General features: G+C 38.2%; 1 protein-coding gene across 1 annotated transcript in view; it reads left to right on the top strand.

Moving 5' to 3' along the window:
• The window catches only part of AK5 (adenylate kinase 5), an 809,863-nt gene that overhangs the window by 732,273 nt on the left and 56,242 nt on the right, over window positions 1–21,348 (top strand). Inside the window, exon 14 of the mRNA XM_053693336.1 lies at window positions 13,569–13,577. Within this exon, the coding sequence (XP_053549311.1) occupies window positions 13,569–13,577 (9 nt within the window). The remainder of the gene's footprint in view (window positions 1–13,568; window positions 13,578–21,348) is intronic.

Here is a 21,348-nt window from a genome sequence, read left to right as displayed (position 1 = left end):
ACTGGGATACGTGAGAGAAAAAATCTTCTCACAGGAGGTCTTACTCTGAATCCTATTCAATACCCTTGAGAGACAATGCTCTGAATCCATTGATTTTGGACAGATTGAATCCAAATATCCTTGAAAATCCTTAATCTGCCCCCTACCAGCTGAGCTGGAATGAGGGCCGCATCTTCATGCGGACTTAGGGGCAGACTTTGGTTTCCTAAATGGCTTGGATTTATTCCAATTTGAGGAAGGCTTCCAATTGGAAGCAGACTCCTTGGGGGGAGGATTGAGTTTTTGTTCCTTATTCTGACGAAAGGAACGAAAAAGGTTAAAAGCCTTAGATTTACCCTTAGGTTTTTAATCCTGAGGCAGAAAAACTCCCTTCCCCCAGTAACAGTTGAAATAATAGAATCCAACTGAGAACCAAATAAATTATTACATTGGAAAGAAAGAGATAGTAATCTAGATTTAGATGTCATATCAGCATTCCAAGATTTAAGCCACAAAGCTCTTCTAGCTAAAAAAGCTAAAGACATGGATCTAACATCAATTTGGATAATATCAAAAATGGCATCGCAAATAAAATGATTAGCATATTGCAAAAGGCGAATAATGCTGGATAAGTCAGAATCCAATTCCTGTTGCGCTAAATTCTCCAACCAGAAGGTTGATGCAGCCGCAACATCAGCCAAAGAAATTGCAGGTCTGAGAAGATGACCTGAATATAAATAGGCCTTCCATAGATAAGATTCAAGCTTCCTATCTAAAGGATCCTTAAAGGAAGTACTATCTTCCATAGGAATAGTGGTACGTTTAGCAAGAGTAGAAATAGCCCCATCAACTTGGGGATTTTTTCCCAAAACTCTATAGATTTTGATGGTAAAGGATACAATTTTTTAAACCTTGAAAATGGAATAAAAGAAGTACCTGGCTTATTCCATTCCCTAGAAATCATATCAGAAATAGCCTCAGGAATAGGAAAAACCCCTGGAGAAACCACAAGAGGTTTAAAAACAGCATTTAAACATTTCTTAGACTGAACATCAATAGGACTGGTTACCTTAATATCCAAAATAATTAACACTTCTTTTAATAAAGAACGCATATACTCTATTTTAAATAAATAAGTAGATTTGTCAGTGTCAATGTCTGAGGAAGGATCTTCTGTATCAGATAGATCCTCATCAGAAGAGGATAAATTATGTTGTTGGTCTGGTCATTTGAAATCTCATCAACTAAATGAGAAGTTTAAAAAGACCTTTTACATTTATTAGAAGGTGGAAATGCAGACAAAGCCTTCAAAATAGAATCAGAAACAAATTCTTTAAAATTTACAGGTATATCATGCACATTAGAAGTTGAAGGAACTACAACTGGCAATGTACTATTACTGATGGATACACTAACTGCATGTAAAAGTTTATCATGACAACTATTACAAATGACATTCGGTGAAATAATTTCAACAATTTTACAACAAATGCACTTAGCTTTTGGTAGGACCGATGTCAGGCAGCAATGTTCCAGCAGAAACTTCTGAGGCAGGATCAGATAGAGACATCTTGCAAAATGTAAGAGAAAAAGCAACATATAAAGCAAAATTATCTATTTCCTTATATGACAGTTTCAGGAATGGGAAAAAAAGCAAATAGCATAGACCTCTGATAGAGAAAAAATCAAGAGGCAAACATCAATAGGGTATTGAAATAATGAAAAAGTTTGGCGCCAAGTATGACGCACAATGTAACGTAAACCTTTTGGCGCCAAAAGATAATCGGAAATTACACACTCGCGACACTAGTGACGCAACCGTGTGAAAGGTCTCTGCTTCAAGTATGACGCCGGAAATGACAAAGTTGCGTCATAGACGTATTTTTCCACGCCAAAAATATTTTCGCTCCAAGAATGACGCAATAAAGTTTAGCATTTGACGCACCCGCGGGCCTAATGCCGCCCGCAATTTGCAAGAAGTAGTCAATTGAAAAAAGACTAAACCCCAGGTAAGAAAAAATTTCTTTAAAAAATGTTTATATTACAAAATATGAAACTGACAGTCTGCAGAAGGAAATACATGAACCTGACTCATGGCATATATAAGTACAATACATATATTTAGAACTTTATATAAATGCATAAAGTGCCAAACCATAGCTGAGGTGTCTTAAGTAATAATAAAACATACTTACCAAAAGACACCCATCCACATATAGCAGATAGCCAAACCAGTACAGAAACAGTTATCAGTAGAGGTAATGGTAAATTGAGAGTATATCGTCGATCTGAAAAGGGAGGTAGGAGATGAATCTCTACGACCGATAACAGAGAACCCATGAAATAGACCCCCGTTAGAGAAATCATCGTATTCAATAGGTGATACTCCCTTCACGTCCCTCTGACATTCGCTGTACTCTGAGAGGAATCCGGCTTCAACAATGCTGAGAAGCGCATATCAACGTAGAAATCTTAGCACATACTTACTTCACCACCTCCATAGGAGGCAAAGTTTGTAAAACTGAATTGTGGGTGTGGTGAGAGGTGTATTTATAGGCATTTTTAGGTTTGGGAAACTTTGTCTCTCCTGGTATCCCATATGTCACTAGCTCATGGACTCTTGCCAATTACATGAAAGAAAATATATAATAAAACAAAAACAACAAAAAAACGTATTTTTATACTGGCAGACTTTCTGCCAGTACTTAAGATGGGGGTGAGCCTTGGGGGTGGGGGAGGGAAGAGAGCTGTTTGAGAGGGGTCAGGGAAGGATCATGGGGTGGAGTGTGTCAGGTGGGAGACTGATCTCTACACTAAAGCTAAAATTAACCCTACAAGCTACCTAATTAACCCCTTCACTGCTGGGCATAATACAAGTGTGGTGTACAGCGGCATTTAGCAGCCTTCTAATTACCAAAAAGCAATGCCAAAGCCATATATGTCTGCTATTTTTGAACAAAGGGGATCCCAGAGAAGCATTTACAACCATTTGTGTCATGATTGCACCAGCTGTTCGTAAATTATTTTAGTTAGAAACCTAAAATTGTGAGAAAAGTGAACAGTTTTTTTTATTTGATCGTATTTGGCGGGGAAATGGTGGCATCAAATATAACAAAATGGGCCTAGATCAATACTATGGGTTGTCTACTAAAACAAAATATATATATACATGTGAAGGGTTGTTATTCAGGGATTCCTGACAGACAGGCCCGGACTGAGCATCGGGCATACCGGGCAAATGTCCGGTAGGCCGCGTGGTAGTTTTGCCACGCCCACCGCGTCAGCATTGAAGCATTGAACAATTTCTTGAACAATTAAAAAAATGTAAAATATTTTTTTTAATATATGTATTAAATTTTATTTTTAAGTGTACCAGTATAGTAGTGTATTATTGTTTTTATCATTTTGCCAATTGCCACTGTGACTTTTCCAATTAAGCAAGCAGGCGCCGCTGCGCCGCTACCTTAGCCAGCCCAGCCCATTGACCGCACACACAGTCTCAGTTCCACTGGCACCACTTACAACATCCGGAAGGCGGCTGCACTACACTGATGCCGCGTGCTATAAGATATCAGTGTTACAATGTAACTATCGCTGATTTCGGAAAAAACAAATGGTTTGCAAATAGGAAAGTGCTACTTGTACTTATTGCCTTTATAACTTGCAAAAAAAGCAAAGAACGTGTAAACATTGGATATTTCTAAACTCAAGACAAAATTTAGAAACTATTTAGCACAGGGGTTTTTTGGTGGTTGTAGATGTGTAACAGATTTTGGGGGTCAAAGTTAGAAAAAGTGTGTTTTCTCCAATTTTTTTCATCATATTTTATAATTCTTTTATAGTAAATTATATATGATATGATGAAAATAATGGTATCTTTAGAAAGTCCATTTAATGGCGAGAAAAATTGTATATAATCTGTGTGTACAGTAAATGAGTAAAAGGAAAATTACAGCTAAACACAAACACAGCAGAAATGTAAAAACAGCCCTGGTCCTTAAAGTGACAGTTTACACCTTACTCATCTTAAAGTCTTACCTTAGATTAAACTGCAAATGACGTCCTGTTCTATATCATGCAGCAGGAATGGTAAAACTGTTATTTTGAAATGAATATTGTTTCTGGCCAGTTTGAAATGGCTGCCAAGATACACCCACTGATGACATCACTATCTGGGCTGCATATTGCCTCCAATCACAAAAGGCTCACTAGTTGGATTCAAAAGACTGTCAATGCTATTCAACAGAGTGCATGGATGCAGCCCAGATCATGATGTCATCGGTGGGTGGAGCTTGGCAGCCATTTCAAACTGGCCAGAAACACTATTCATTGTAAAATATTTTTTTTTTACAATTCCTGATGCATGATATAGAAAGGGGTGCAGAAGGATATTTGCAGCTTAATCTAAGGTAAGGCTTAAAGATGACTAAGGTGTAGACTGTCCCTTTAACGGTAAGAAAATTGAAAAATGGTCTGGTCACTAAGGGGTTAAAGAAAAGAATACAATCCCTACAGTCAAACATGGTGGAGGTTTACTGATGTTTTGGGGTTGTTTTGCTAATTCAGGCACTGGATGTCTTGACTGTGTGCATGGCATTATGAAATCTGAAGACTACCAAAAAATTCTGTGATGCAATGTAGGGCCCAGTGTCAGAAAGTTTGGTCTCCGTCAGAGGTCATGGGTCTTACAGCAATGACCCAAAGCACACGTCAAAAAGCACCCAGAAATGGTTTAAGACAAAGCGCTGGAGAGTACTGAACTGGCCAGATCCCAATACCATAGAGCACCTGTGGAGAGATCTCAAAACTGCAGTTGGGAAAAGGAACCTCTTCCAATCAGAGCAACATGGAGCAGTTGGCGAAAGAAGAGTAGTCCAAAATTCTAGTAGAGAGGTGTAAGAAACTCATTGATGGATACAGGAAGCAATTTATTTCAGTTATTTTTTCCAAGGGCTGTGCTATCAAATATTAAATTGAAGGTGCCAATAATTTTGTCCAGTCCATTTTTGGAGTATTGCGTGGAATGTGTCAAATTTTGCTTTTTTTTCCCATCAGCTGGGAGAAGGTTAGAATCACTGCTGGGTGAAGTTGATTCCAGGCAGAATACAACAACATTTTAAATTAGGGGGAGATAAAAGGCGAGTTTTAAATCCTCCACTACGCACAAAATATAGAAAAAATAAAAATAACTCAGTGTGTATTTCATTAACCTTTTAACGCCGTTATGCCGTTCTATTCCGTCATATTTACACTGGGCTTTAAAGCCGTTATGACGGAATAGAACGTCATATCAAACGGCTGTCCTGAAGCCTTCTGCGCTTCAAGGACTTGATCGCGGTCTGGAGGGCGTTCCTAGGGTTGTAGGGACGCCCCCCAGATGCGATCCAATAATTGAAATCTCGCGATCGTATGCACGATTGCGTAGTTTCAATTTGTCTACATCGGAACAGGTGTTCCGATGTAGACACTTTAACCCTGTCACGAAAGGGTTAACAAATCTAGACAGGCCCAGAGGCTTGTTTTCCCACAGACAACCTCTGAATTACATTGTTTCCAATGTAGCAAAGGATTCTGGGTAAGCTATGCAAATTAAGTACACAATGACACACCTTTTTACTTCAGTCTGCTTTTCACCAGGTTCCCTTTACGCCAAAGTATTGCTGTTCACACAGCTTATAAACTTAGCTATAGTTAGTGCAGTGATTCATAACCATCCCAGGACAGACTGTTTTGTGGCTTTTACCACTCATCAGCTGGGAAGTTAGAATCATTGCTGGGTGAAGTTGATTCCAGGCAGAATACAACAACATTTTAAATTAGGGGGAGATAAAAGGCGAGTTTAAAATCCTCCACTACGCACAAAATATAGAAAAAATAACTCATTGTGTAGTTCATTAACAAATCTAGACAGGCCCAGAGGCTTGTTTTCCCACAGAAAACCTCTAAATTACATTGTTTCCATTGCAGCAAAGGATTTTGGGTAAGATATGCAAATTAAGTACACAATGACACACCTTTTTACTTCAGTCTGCTTTTCAGCAGGTTCCCTTTACGCCAAAGTATCGCTGTTCACACAGCTTATAAACTTAGCTAGGGTTAGTACAGTGATTCATAACCATCCCAGGATAGTTTTGAGATCTCTCCACAGGTGCTCTATGTGTACTTAATTTGCATATCTTACCCAGAATCCTTTGCTGCATTGGAAACAATGTAATTCAGAGGTTTTCCGTGGGAAAACAAGCCTCTGGGCCTGTCTAGATTTGTTAATGAACTACACAATGAGTTATTTTTTCTATATTTTGTGCGTAGTGGAGGATTTTAAACTCGCCTTTTATCTCCCCCTAATTTAAAATGTTGTTGTATTCTGCCTGGAATCAACTTCACCCAGCAGTGATTCTAACCTTCTCCCAGCTGATGAGTGGTAAAAGCTACAAAACAGTCTGTCCTGGGATGGTTATGAATCACTGCACTAACTATAGCTAAGTTTATAAGCTGTGTGAACAGCAATACTTTGGCGTAAAGGGAACCTGGTGAAAAGCAGACTGAAGTAAAAAGGTGTGTCATTGTGTACTTAATTTGCATATCTTACCCAGAATCCTTTGCTGCATTGGAAACAATGTAATTCAGAGTTTTTCTGTGGGATAACAAGCCTCTGGGCCTGTCTAGATTTGATAATGAATTACATGAGTTATTTTTTTATTTATATATATATATATATATATATATATATTAAGGGCCAGATTACAAAAGTTTTAAAAAAGTTTATAAAAAAGTTGCAATTTACATTATCTAGAACCATCTTCTTACAATAATTGAAATTTGTCAAACACAATCTGTGTTCTGTACAGTGCGGTTTGGAACATATGGAGATATTTTAAACCTTGTCACTTGGCAGCTTTTCAATTTACACTATGAGATCTGTTACAATCACATTTTAGAAGATAAGTTACAGCCACTTTCTTTTTATGGAAATTCGTTTCCTACAGTGTTTTTCTCAATTTTAGATTAAAATCGTGCTACATCAGAACACAAGGTTTTCTCAATCAATTAGTGAAAAAAAAAATCAAAAATATACTTTGAAAAATATGAACGTTTAAAAACATAATGAAACAAACCACATTTGCTGGCGTTAAATATATAGGACCAGTTTACAAGTGGCTAACTATTTAGCGTTTTCGCACGTGTGTAAGGACCTTTGGAAGTAAACTTTTACAAGTTAATTGTTTGCGCACGAGCAAAACCTGACACATGCGAACGTCAGATATCGCAACCTCGATAACACATTTACCCCATGGACTTTAATGGAGCACGCTTTTAAAAAAAACTAACACTTTTCCCTTGTGCGCTAACCCAACAGCACATTAGACCTACAACGATAAACCCAAAGGTAGCTATTCATATTTTACATTCCAATGTTCTTACATAGAAGAATATGTTCCTTTTATTTTTAAATACATATTTCTATATATATCTGATGATTTTTTGTATATATATCTATACCTGTATATTTTTATATATATATATATATATATATATTACAAAAAAAAACATCAGATATAAATAGAAATATATATTTAAAAATTAAAAGAACATTTTCCTTTATGTGAAGAACATTGGAATGTAAAATATGAATAATTATTTTTAGCAGATAGTGTATATATGATTGTAACACTTTATTTTAATGTATGTTGTGTTTGGTGCACTCTTTTTTAACTCTAGGTCGTCACTCTCGCTAACTTAACACATGCAAATTTACAGCCAGATTACGAGTTTTGTGTTATGAGCTGTGCGGTGCTAACAAGCAGTTTTTTTCTCACCGCTCACTTACCTGCAGCGCTGGTATTATGGGTTTTTACAAACCCGGCGTTAAAAGGCAAGAAGTGAGCGTAGAGCAAAATTGTGCTCCATACCGCACTCCAATACCAGCGCTTCTTAAATCAGCGGTGAGCTGATCGTACGTGCTTGTGCACAATTTCCCCATAGACATCAATGGGGAGAGCCAGCTGAGAAAAAGTCTAACACCTGCAAAAAAGCAGCGTAAATCTCAGTAACGCAGCTCCATTGATTCCTATGGGGAAACACATTTTATGGTTACACCCTAACATGAACCCCTAGTCTAAACACCCCTAATCTTTCACTTATTAACCCATAATCTGCCGCTCCCGACATCGCCGACACCTACATTATTCTTATTAACCCCTAATCTGCCGCTCCGGACACCGCCGCCACCGACATTATAGTTATGAACCCCTAATCTGCTGCCCCCAACATCACCGACACCTAAATTATATTTATTAACCCCTAATCTGCTGCCCCTAACATCGCCGCAACCTATCTACACTTATTAACCCCTAATCTGCCGCCCCTAATGTCGCCGCCACTATATTAAATGTATTAACCCCTAAATCTAAGTCTAACCCTAACACCCTCTAACTTAAATATAATTTAAATAAATCAAAATAAAATTACTATCATTAACTAAATTATTCCTATTTAAAACTAAATACTTACCTATAAAATAAACCCTACGTTAGCTACAATATAACTAATAGTTACATTGTAGCTATCTTAGGGTTTATTTTTATTTTACAGGCAAGTTTGTATTTATTTTAACTAGGTAGAATAGTTACTAAATAGTTATTAACTATTTAATAACTACCTAGCTAAAATAAATACACATTTACCTGTAAAATAAAACCTAACCTAAGTTATAATAACACCTAACACTACAATTAAAAAAATGAACTAAATTAAATACAATTAAATAAATTAAATTAAATTAGCTAAATCACACAAAAAAAACACTAAATTACAGAAAATAAAAAAACAAATTACAGATCTTTAAACTAATTACACCTAATCTAATAGCCCTATCAAAATAAAAAAAAGCCCCCCAAAATAAAAAACCCTAGCCTAAACTAAACTATCAATAGCCTCTAAAAGGGTCTTTTGCGGGGCAAAAAAAAAATACAAACAACACCCCCAACAGTAAAACCCACCACCCACACAACCAACCCCCCAAATAAAAGCTTAACTAAAAAAACCTAAGCTCCCCGTTGCCCTGAAAAGGGCATTTGGATGGGCATTGCCCTTAAAAGGGCATTTAGCTCTATTGCAGGCCCAAAACCCTAACCTAAAAAATAAACCCACCCAATACACCCTTAAAAAAGTCCTAACACGGGGGACTTCCGGGCGGCGGCCATCTTACTGGTCGCACTGAGCTTCAGCTCCTGGGTTACCTATCACTTTTTTCCAGATTTTTACTGAAATATTGGTAAAAGGACATTTAAGTTGGTGGAGAAGCCCGACTGAAGACACCCTGACCCAAAAGATAGGGTTTTGGACAGTGGTGTGGTTGTTTAGCCCTCAGTACCGGACTTATTACTCTGAGGCCTTCCCTTATCTCTGAAGCCTCATCTGTCCTCAACATAGCCGCGCCACTGTTGCGCGGTCAGCACTTCATGAAGCAAGCTATCTTATAGTTCACCAGACACTAAGTGAGAAAGAGCAAGCTAACCGTATATAGACTCAGGATGGATACTGGAGACGAACCCCTCATAGCTATCATTGCTGGATTATTAGAAGACCAACTTAAATGCATCTCCAATCATCTGGCTAGAGACTGGGGTAGTGTATGCACTCCTAAATCTATACCAACTGCCTCAAAGCCACCAGAAACTGCATTTACATCGGGTGAGAAAATAAGTCACGAGCAAAACAGCTGCCTAGAAGTAACAGCTGCTACACACTCCGACTCCAGGCTCCGGAGTGAACACGGTGCTGTATTTGATATCAGAGATCATAACGAGAGCTTCAAAATCAGTACTCTACTCACCGCGTCCCAAGAGCCTTCTACAGAGACTTATCGGTCGGAAGTCGGTAACCTTGACTCCACTCTTCCTTCAGAGGTTCCCCAGAACCTTTTTCTCGGCAGTCAAGAGGAAGATTGCGGCGCTCTGGAGCCCCAACGCATACCACCTTATGTGCTCTCGACTTCCCGGGCACAGATGCAGACAACCATGCTGGGATCTGATTATGATGCGGGAGCACTCATCAACTTCAATGGAGCCAATTACACAGCAGCTTTGCCTGACGACAGAGAACTGACCACCACTAAGCCCGACCACGATCTGGAGAAGTTTTATGCCGTAATTTTCACTACTCTGGCACAAGAGAACTGGGACCCTGGTGGAGCTGACAGCGCGCTCAGATCTGTTACTAGCGGGGACATATGGCAGGTGACAGACCATCAATATGGGCCTATATTGGTGTTCCTTAGAGCTGGAGTAGGCTAGGCAGCTTTCTCTCCCTCAGCTGCTGTATGGTAATAAAGATACGATGGTGGTTGCTTATAAGCAAGTTACCTTATCATTAGACCTTATTTATATGTGGGACGCATTAACTAATAGTTCTTATTTTTGTTCCCTGAGTGCTAGGGTGCAACAGCTCTTTTAGACCTATTAAATGACTCACAGAATTACCGCAACTTTTTCTATGCATATGGGTCTGAGGTCCGGACATTAAACTCTAACCTCCCTGGCTTAAAATCTTTCAGGGTGTAATAACCTTTTCATCTATCACCTAAGCTTTTATTTTCCCAGTATGTAACCTGCATTTAGTGATATGTTTAGTTACAGGGCAAGCCTGCATAACTGCTGTCGTAGCTACATTATGAGTCATTCCTCGTCTCAAAGTTTAGCAGTCGCACATGCCTTGATATGGCAGGCATGATGAACCTTTAACTGTCCAACGCTTGCCCACTTTGATGTTTCTGTTATGGGTAACTCTGGAGAACAATGCTAACACCATCACTTTCCTAACTTTTGTTTATTGGGGACTCCCCAGCCTGTCCACTAAGCTCGGCGGTCACTATAAACTGATGACGCAACTTACTATGATAATGAACGTTTGTATAATTGTGGGAATCAAATCGTTTTACATAATACTATTATGATAGTAGCATTGAAATAATAGTTACTCCAGCAGTTACTACACCTTAATACTTTGTTTGTTAGGCTGTGTGGAGGGTGCCGATTTATACAAAATTTATATATGCTATGGACTGTATTACCTATGCTTGTTAATGTCAATGGGGCCCCCCAGTCTATAATGCTATTATGTGGTACATATTGTTCATTTACCTATCTACTTCTGAGCTATACTTCTTGACCCCTAATATGCTCCAGCTCTGTTGCAGATTCACTGGTAATTACTGTGTGTTATCCCCTGCCATTTCCTCCTAGCTTATATCTCTGGCTCTGAAATCTCTCATATAGCCATTAGTTTCTTCCAGAGACTCTCCATACACTATAAACTCCAGCGCAGGTGATGGAGTCAACAAGGGCAAATATGAGTGTATATCAAATAAGTACATTGTCATATAGAGCTGCTGTGTTTTGTGCAGGCCTCCCTATTGAAAGCATCAGTGAGACAAGCCTGACTGACAGTAGTTTACTGGACCTAGGCGAGCCTCCCCATATATATTATATATCATATATCTGGCCTCATTAAGTATATGCCTTAACTTAGCTTATGATTATTGCACAGTTCCCTTCTGCGTAAACTGTTTTATATATATGCTGTGTCTAGCCTATTGACTTAAACTGTATCTGCAGTCCCTTCACTGTCACTAGGGCAGATCACTTTAGCAGTCGCGATTAAAATCTGTAAACCCTATAAGACTGCTATCAATCCCCATCTACAGGGCTTAGTGCAAATTTTTGATAGCTAAGAGCAACTTTACTTATTACCTACCTTTAATTTATCAAGAGTTTACTATACAAAGTAGATGTTCATAGGGATACAAGACCATCAAAATATAAAACTGAGGTTTACATGAAACCCAAGAGAGGTCTCTTCTCTACATTAAACCTTTCTTATGTGAAACCATATTTTAACATTGGGGCCCAAGAGTGGCCCCCTGAGCTCTCTTAGAAAGGTCTATCAATATGCAGGCACCTGAGGCTACTGCCGTCAAATGTAATGTCAACTACTTTTTATTATTTATTTCACGTTTCATTTTCTGTTTATTATTGCATGGTATTAGATGCATGGTTAATTTTACTTCCTTATTCTTGACTGTGAAATATACAGTGGTTTTATCTTTTTTCAATGTCGCATTGGAATAGGCGTTTGAATATTATTTGTATGCCTGATTTAAAAACCTCAATAAAAATATTTAAAAAAAAAAAAAAAAAAAAAAAAAAATCCTAACACTAACCCCCGAAGATTTACTTACCGGGAGAAGTCTTCATCCAATCGGCAAGATGTCCTCAAGGAAGCCGGCAGAAGTGGTCCTACAGACAGTCTTCATCCAGATGGCATCTTCTATCTTCATCCTTCCGATGCGGAGCGCTCCATCTTCAAGACATCCGGCGAGGAGCATCCTCTTCAAACGACGACTTCTTCGGAATGAATATCACTTTATGTGACGTCATCCAAGATGGCGTCTCTTAGATTCCGATTGGCTGATTGGAACAGCCAATAGAATGCCAGCTCAATCCTATTGGCTGATTGCATCAGCCAATAGGATTTTTTCTACCTTAATTCCGATTGGCTGATAGAATTCTATCAGCCAATCGGAATCTAAGGGACTACATCTTGGATGACGTCACTTAAAGTGATATTCATTCCAAAGAAGACGTCGTTTGAAGAGGATGCTCTGCGCCAGATGTCTTGAAGATGGAGCCGCACCGCATCAGAAGGATGAAGATAGAAGATGCCATCTGGCTGAAGACTTCTGCCCATCTGGAGGACCACTTCTGCCCGTCTGGAGGTCCACATCTGCCGGCTTCCTTGAGGACATCTTGCCGCTTGGATGAAGACTTCTCCCGGTAAGTGAATCTTCGGGGGTTAGTGTTAAGATTTTTTAAAGGGTGTATTGGGTGGGTTTATTTTTTTAGGTTAGGGATTTGGGCCTGCAATAGAGCTTAATGCCCTTTTAAGGGCAATGCCCATCCAAATGCCCTTTTCAGGGCAATGGGGAGCTTAGGTTTTTTTAGTTAGGAAAGGCTATTGATAGTTTAGTTTAGGCAAGGTTTTTTTTATTTTGGTTTTTTTTTTGATAGGGCTATTAGATTAGCTGTAATTAGTTCAAAGATCTGTAATTTGTTTTTTATTTTCTGTTTTTTTGTGATTTAGCTAATTTAATTTAATTTATTTAATTGTATTTAATTTAGTTAATTTATTTAATTGTAGTGCAGTGTTAGGTGTTATTGTAACTTAGGTTAGGTTTTATTTTATCGGTCAATTTGTATTTATTTTAGCTAGGTAGTTATTAAATAGATAATAACTATTTAGTAACTATTCTACCTAGTTAAAATAAATACAAACTTGTCTGTAAAATAAAAATAAACCCTAAGCTAGCTACAATGTAACTATTAGTTATAGTGTAGCTAGCTTAGGGTTTATTTTATAGATAAGTATTTAGTTTTAAATAGGAATAATTTAGTTAATGATAGTAATTTTATTTAAATTATAATTACGTTAGGGGGTGTTAGGGTTAGGGTTAGACTTAGGTTTAGGGGTTAATAAATTTAGAATAGTGGTGGCGACGTTAGGAACGGCAGATTAGGGGTTAATAAATTTAGGTTGGTGATGTTGGGGGCAGCAGATTAGGGGTTAATAAATATAATGTAAGTTGTGTCGATGGCCGGAGCGGAATATTAGGGGTTAATAAGTATAATGTATGTTGTGGGGATGTTAGGGGGGGCAGATTAGGGGTTAATAATATTTAACTAGTGTTTGCGAGGCGGGAGTGCTGCGGTTTAGTGGTTAATATGTTTATTCTATTGGCGGCTATGTCCATAGCGGCAGATTAGGGGTTAAAAATTTTATTATAGTGTTTGCAATGCGGGAGGGCCTCGGTTTAGGGGTCAATAGGTAGTTTATGGGTGTTAGTGTACTTTTTAGCACTTTAGTTATGAGTTTTATGTTACAGCGTTGTAGTGTAAAACTCATAACTACTGACTTTAAAATGCGTTAGGAATCTTGGTAGAGGGTGTACCGCTCACTTTTTGGCCTCCCAGGACAGACTCGTAAAACCAGCGTTATGGAAGTCCCATAGAAAAAAGGGTTTACGAAAGTCGGTTTGCGGTAAGGCCAAGAAAGTGTGCAGTGCCCCTAAACCTGCAAAACTCGTAATAGCAGCAGTAGTGAAAAAGCAGCTTTAGGACCTGTAAACGCTGCTTTTTCATCTTACCGCAAAACTCGTAATCTAGCCGTATGTTTGCGCTTGAGCAAACACGTTTACTTTTAAATTGTAATATGCGCGCAAACTAGCACAAATGCGATATTGGTTATCGCGGCCCTCGCTAACAATAGCGCGCCACTTGTTATCTAGCCCATAGTAGTGTAGGGTTGCTAGTCTTAAAATTACATGCTTTAACAAAATAGAGCATGTGATTTTGGACTATTGTGGTCCTTTAAAGACAGAAACTAGTGTTTTCCTTTTATTTTCTTTACTGCTAACTTAAAATTAAACTTCCATGATTCAGATAGAACATTTAATTTTAAGACACTTTTACCTTCACTTCTGTTTTCAAAGTTACCTTGTTCTCTCAATTGTTCTTTGGTAAAAAAAAAAAAAGAACATGTACTACTGGGAGCTAACTGGAGATTGGTGGCTACACACATTTGTCTCTTACCATTGGCTGACTAAATATAGCCTGCATATTTTTATTCCAAATGTAAAACCTTACATTTGCCAGTATTAAATCTCATTTGCCATCCACCAGCCCATTCTTCCAAATTTTTTTTAAATCCCATTGCAAAACAATTACATCCTGCACTGACCTAATCACCTTACACAACTTCGTAACATCTGGAAAAAAAAGAGAAGTCACATATTTCAAGGATTCTTGCAAAAGCTTTAAAGGGACAGTCTACACCAGAATTTTTATTGTTTTAAAAGATAGATAATCCCTTTATTACCTATTTCCCAGTTATGCATAACCAACACAGTTATAATAATATACTTTTAATTTCTGTGATTATCTTGTATCTAAGCCTCTGCAAACTGCCCCTTTTTCAGTTCTTTTGACTGACTTGCAGTCTAGCCAATCAGTGCCTGCTCACAGATTACTTCACGTGCACGAGCACAGTGTTATCTATATGAAATATGTGAACTAACACCCTCTAGTGGTGAAAAACTGTTAAAATGCAATCTGAAAGAGGTGGGATTCAAGGTCTAAGAAATTAGCATATGAACCTCCTATGTTAAGCTTTCAACTAAGAATACCAAGAGAACAAAGCAAAATTGGTGATAAAAGTAAATTGGAAAATTGTTTAAAATTACATGCTCTATCTGAATCATGAAAGTTTATTTTGGCCTAGACTGTCCCTTTAAGTGAATCACGTGTCGGATATAGCTACTGGAACTCTTTTAACAGCACTGTGAAGGATTACAGGGTATTGAGGAGGTGTTTTGGACCCTATTTTTGAGGTTTATAGGACACTATTATACCCTGTGTATATTCTCTGATGTGCTTCTATTTGGTGAGTCTGTATGTGTTTTTAATAATTAAACAATTTCTACATATGTCAAGAGTGCGGCTGGTTAAATGTCAAACATAACACTGCTGTATTGGTTTGAGCTTTGCCAGAAAGCTCTTAATCACATGGAGTTATGGATTGAGAGAAAAAGGAAAAAAGAAAAAAGACCATAATTGGCTTTATGAAATAGGACATTGTATCCTCCTTTTAATTGTTTTTTATATGCACTTTATATCACATATTATATTGGTATAATTTTTTTTCTTGTGATTTTTAAGTTACATTATTATTACAAATAAATGGGAAAAAAAAACATATGTGTCATATTATTTTAAACTTTAGAATAAGATGAAACAGGACCAGAATGGGGGGGGGGGGGAGTAGGCCTGAAAAATATGAAGACTAGCAATATTTTCCCTTTGAGCCTATAGAATGTGCAGGCCGTTTTCTTCACCCCCCCTCAATATTTTTTTCAGAATTTAATTAGTTTGTAATAATATATATATATATATATATATATATATATATATATAAATATATATATATAGGATACATGAAGAAAAACGAGGAGCCGGAAACTCAGATGCCAAGTGGTTTATTCAAACACGGGGTGTATAGCACTAACACAGGTGTGCAAGGGGTGCTAGATCTGATGCGTTTCGCACATGCTCACATGCACTTCATCAGAGATCAGAGATATATATATATACCAGATTGTTGTTATAAAGGCACCCAACAACCAAGTTAATTTATGACTCCCATTCACAGTTTGAAATTATTTTCAATAGTGTGAACTGGAGAAGACAGTGTATCTCTCTGTTGACTAGACACTAGAAACCATTTAAAGGAGGGCTTCTATGGTAGAAGGTCTAGGAAACAAAAGTTTTAAGGAATCCCTTTGTGACCTTAATATGTGTAGCTAAGAGGAATAAAAGGGTGAAACGGCTACACCCCCCTTAAATTGAAGCTGGCAAGCCCCATCTGCTACAGCCCACCGGGAAATCTCCTGGTGTCCTAGTAGGCCAATTCAGCCTTGATCTGCGGAAACAACTAACAATGTTGATTGCATTACCATGTGGAGTTCATAAATCATTGTAAACTATATCTTTCATATTCTTTCAGTGATCACATCAGACCCAAATTATCTGTCAGACTCAGGCGTGTACTGTGACATGCTTGTGTTTGCTGGCACCCTGGTGAAGGATCACTTAGCTGCATTGTATAGTTTTCATAAATGGTAGAATTGAAAGCATTTCATGAAACAAATAAAGTATGGTATACCTGCAGAGACATCTCAGACATTGATAGAACAAAAAATTCTCCAGTCTGTCACAAACAAACCCCTGACTGCAATAGATTAAAGCCTCTACAATACTTATAGATTAGATTCAACATATGCAGCAGGGATTCTCTGTCGCAGAATACTGCAAAGCAGCAGGAATTGTAAAACTTTTATCAAAAACAAACACTTTGGATTAAAGGCATAAAGGCTCTGCAGTTTGAAGTTGCACATACATTCTTAAATAGTTTTTGTTTTTATATATATATATATATATATATATATATATATATATATATATATATATATATATATATATATATATAAAACAAAGTTCAAAGAAAGCCAGCACTCACTGGTGTTTTATACAAAGCAGATTTTACTATGTACAAAGCATATAGTTAATGTTTTTGGGCCAAAGCCCATCCTCAGACATACAAATTACTTACCACCTACTTAAGTGCTACTGTTACTTCCCCAAGTGAAAACGCTCTGCCACATCCGGAAACCGTAAGGCCCCAACAGCGCAACTGTGCATGCGCCAATGAGACTACGGGTCTCCCTCTGGGCCAACGTAAAAAAAATCAAAGTTAAAAACAACAATGAGCTTACAATACTACACATACACGGTAAAACTGAGTACAACTGAGTGATACAACTGAGTATTACAATATTATTAGATCATTTGATCTGCATGGTAACTCAAACTGACAAGGCAATCAATAATGCACCACATATGCTCCAAAAACGAGCAACCCGGTCCATAAAAGATATCATACAGATTGGCCGCAAAAATCAATATGGCATTTGAGCAAGATAATCAAACAAATTACTGGAATAATATGGTGTACATACACATAATAATGCATACACACAAAGTGCATGATAAACATATACCTATGTGTGTTATGTGAGACATATATAAATGGGCACACCAAATAACTAGAAAAAGGGGAAAAGGCATAATTCATGAACAAACATGACCATAAAGCACAGATTACCACTGATCAGCTAATGTACATTCATGCATGATAAACATCACATCCTGCACGTTAGATACAAATGTGCACACACACTAACCGCGAAAGGACTACCCACCGCCAAATCCTAATGCTCATGGATACAATCAAATTTGATGGTATATATTACTACCTGAAATTCAAACACTGACTATATACAGACTTTATAAAAGGGTATTACAAAAAGCAATGAAGATCAAAGTTAGTATTTAGGCCCCTGGGTGTTAGTGTCTCCAATGTGAAAATCCATTTGGATTCCCTCTGTAGAAGCATCTTAGCCCTATTCCCACCCCTCGCAGGAGCTGGAACATGATCAATAATCATGTATCTCAAATCAGAGACACTATGATTATAAGACAAAAAATGCCATGCCACCAGCTGTTCAGAGCTACTAATGCTGAGAGCGGTACGTATGGCCGACCTATGGTTGGCCATGCATACCGTAGGTCATCCTGGGTCTTACCCACATAGAACATCCCACAGGGACAATGAATCATGTATATTACATGTGTAGTGGTACATGTGACCCTGTAATTGATGAAAAAACGTCTATTTCTCCAGGGGTGTACAAAATTTTTTCCCTGGGACAACCCATTACAGGTCACACAACCACTACACCTGTAACACCCATTTTTTCTGAACCCAAAAAGGTTCTGTTGGTATAGATGTGTTTATTATCAGTACGTAGTAATTGATCACGTAGTGATCTCCCTTTTCTGTACTGAACCATGGGGCTCTCAAAATCTTTAAAAGGTAAGGATGCATCAGTTCTTATAATGTCCCAATTCTTCTTGAGGATAAGGGGTATTTCCATTTTGTCAGGTGTAAAATCTGTTGAAAATATTAGTCTCTTATTGACAGAGTCTCGCTTCTTCTTCACTAATGCCTGATCCTGTGTCAGGGAAAGGGACTCATCCCGTGGCTCACGTAGAAGATTATCACCATATCCCCTCCCCTTGAATTTGTGATACATCTCATCCAGTTGCTCAATTTTCTTGATTGGATCACTGTTATTCCTAACAACCCTTTTAAATTGAGATTTAGGCAAAGCCCTTTTTAAACTGGGTTGATGACAGCTTGTAGCTTCCAACAAAGAGTTGTGGTCAGTAGTCTTGTGGAATAGTGTAGTGTTTATTCTGTTGCCTACTTTAATTAATCTCAAATCTAGAAAATCAATGGTGATATTGTAACAGTTCATTTTGAACTTCAAATTCTGGTTTTGCTGATTTAGTAGCCATTCTCCCAGGTCCTGTCTTGAACCACTCCACACTAGTGTAAGATCAACTATTTACCTTTTAAATAACTTCACCCTAGGATCCTTGAATGCCGTCGTATCTTCTCCTTCAAAACATGCCATGTACAGGTTGGCATACGATGGGGCCACATTTGAACCCACCGCTGTACCGGCAATCTGAAGATAATAGCTGTTTTCAAATTTAAAGTAGTTATACTTCAAACAATACTCAGTGAGATCAAGGATGACATCAATAGGTGGACCGATATAAGGAGACTGGAGAAATTTTCTCCTAATAGCCGCCAACCCTTCACTGTGCGGAATGACGGTATATAAGCTATTATATACCAATGGTTGGAACATAGTGTCCAAGTAGGTGGCAATTGGTTGTAATATGGAACCTTTAGAGGATACTATAAGTCATCCCGGTGGATGCTTCTGATCTTTATGCACCTTAGGAACTGTATAGATAATCGGGGTGATGGGGAACTCGACCATCATATATTCGCCAAGCTTCTTGGAGAGACAATTTGATTCCACAGCCGTCTTGATATAGCTGTCCACTTGCTTCTTAAATTCTTTAGTGGGGTCTCCATCCAATTTACGATATGTTTGTGTATCACCCAACTGGGACAAAATCTCCTTCCTATAGTCCTTATAATCCTGCAACAACAGAGCACCGCCCTTGTCCGCTTCACGGATAACTAGTTGATTATTCTCCCTAAGGCTTTTCAATGCCATTCTCTCTTGTTTATTTAGATTATTTCTCTGAATGCTAGATTTGGCATGTATACTATCAGTTACTTCCTGTTCCACCACTCTAGAAAAGGTATGGATACTAGGGTTACTGCTTTTTGTATCAAATTGTCCTTTCTTTCTCAACCCCACCAGAGCATTCTCACTTGAAACAAAGTATTCTTTCAATGCCAGTTGTCTCTTAAATTTATAGAGATCCACCTGTATGGAAAAATCATCAGCCTGTTTAGTTGGTATAAATTTTAGTCCCTTGGTTAATACACTTCTCTCAGGGTTGGTGACCTGGTGACTACTTAGATTAATGATCATGTCATCCATCACCTTCTCCGCCAATACTGCGGTGGTCTTCCTCTTACACTTCTGCCCCCCTCTTCTTGGGTGTGGCCTCTTCCATACCAGTTTTTTGAACGGGTGACCATGCCATGGGGAGTTTGGTTATCCACACGGGGTGTTGCACCCAATGGTGCCTCTTCATTACTGCTGTTGCCTGAGCTATCAACAGTGTCTAGATTCCTGGGCCAATTTGGTCGGATACGACGTAGGGTTGGCAGTGAAGGGTTGGCGGCTATTAGGAGAAAATTGCTCCAGTCTCCTTATATCGGTCCTCCTATTGATGTCATCCTTGATATCACTGAGTATTGTTTGAAGTATAACTACTTTAAATTTGAAAACAGCTATTATCTTCAGATTGCCGGTACAGTGATGGGTTCAAATGTGGCCCCATTGTATGCCAACCTGTACATGGCATGTTTTAAAGAAGAAGATACAACGGCATTCAAGGATCCTAGGGTGACGTTATTTAAAAGGTATATAGATGATCTTATACTAGTGTGGAGTGGTTCAAGACAGGACCTGGGAGAATGGCTACAGTTACTAAATCAGCAGAACCAGAATTTGAAGTTCAAAATGAACTGTTACAATATCACCATTGATTTTCTAGATTTGAGATTAATTAAAGTAGGCAACAGAATAAACACTACACTATTCCACAAGGCTACTGACCACAACTCTTTGTTGGAAGCTACAAGCTGTCATCACCCCACTTTAAAAAGGGCTTGGCTTAAATCTCAATTTAAAAGGGTTGTTAGGAATAACAGTGATCCAATCAAGAAGATTGAGCAACTGGATGAGATGTATCACAAATTCAAGGAGAGGGGATATGGTGATAATCTTCTACGTGAGCCACGGGATGAGTCCCTTTCCCTGACACAGGATCAGGCATTAGTGAAGAAGAAGCAAGACTCTGTCAATAAGAGACTAATATTTTCAACAGATTTTACACCTGACAAAATGGAAATACCCCTTATCCTCAAGAAGAATTGGGACATTATAAGAACTGATGCATCCTTACCTTTTAAAGATTTTGAGAGCCCCGTGGTTGGGTACAGAAAAGGGAGATCACTACGTGATCAATTACTACGTACTGATAATAAACACATCTATACCAACAGAACCTTTTTGGGTTCAGAAAAAAATGGGTGTTACAGGTGTAGTGGTTGTGTGACCTGTAATGGGTTGTCCCAGGGAAAATATTTTGTACACCCCTGGAGAAATAGACGTTTTTTCATCAATTACAGGGTCACATGTAC

The sequence above is a fragment of the Bombina bombina genome, chromosome 10, assembly GCF_027579735.1.
Source record: "Bombina bombina isolate aBomBom1 chromosome 10, aBomBom1.pri, whole genome shotgun sequence".
In the NCBI taxonomy this organism is placed as follows: Eukaryota; Metazoa; Chordata; class Amphibia; order Anura; family Bombinatoridae; genus Bombina; species Bombina bombina.
Note: the sequence above shows the minus strand (reverse complement) of the source record. Positions and strands in the feature narration are given on the sequence as shown.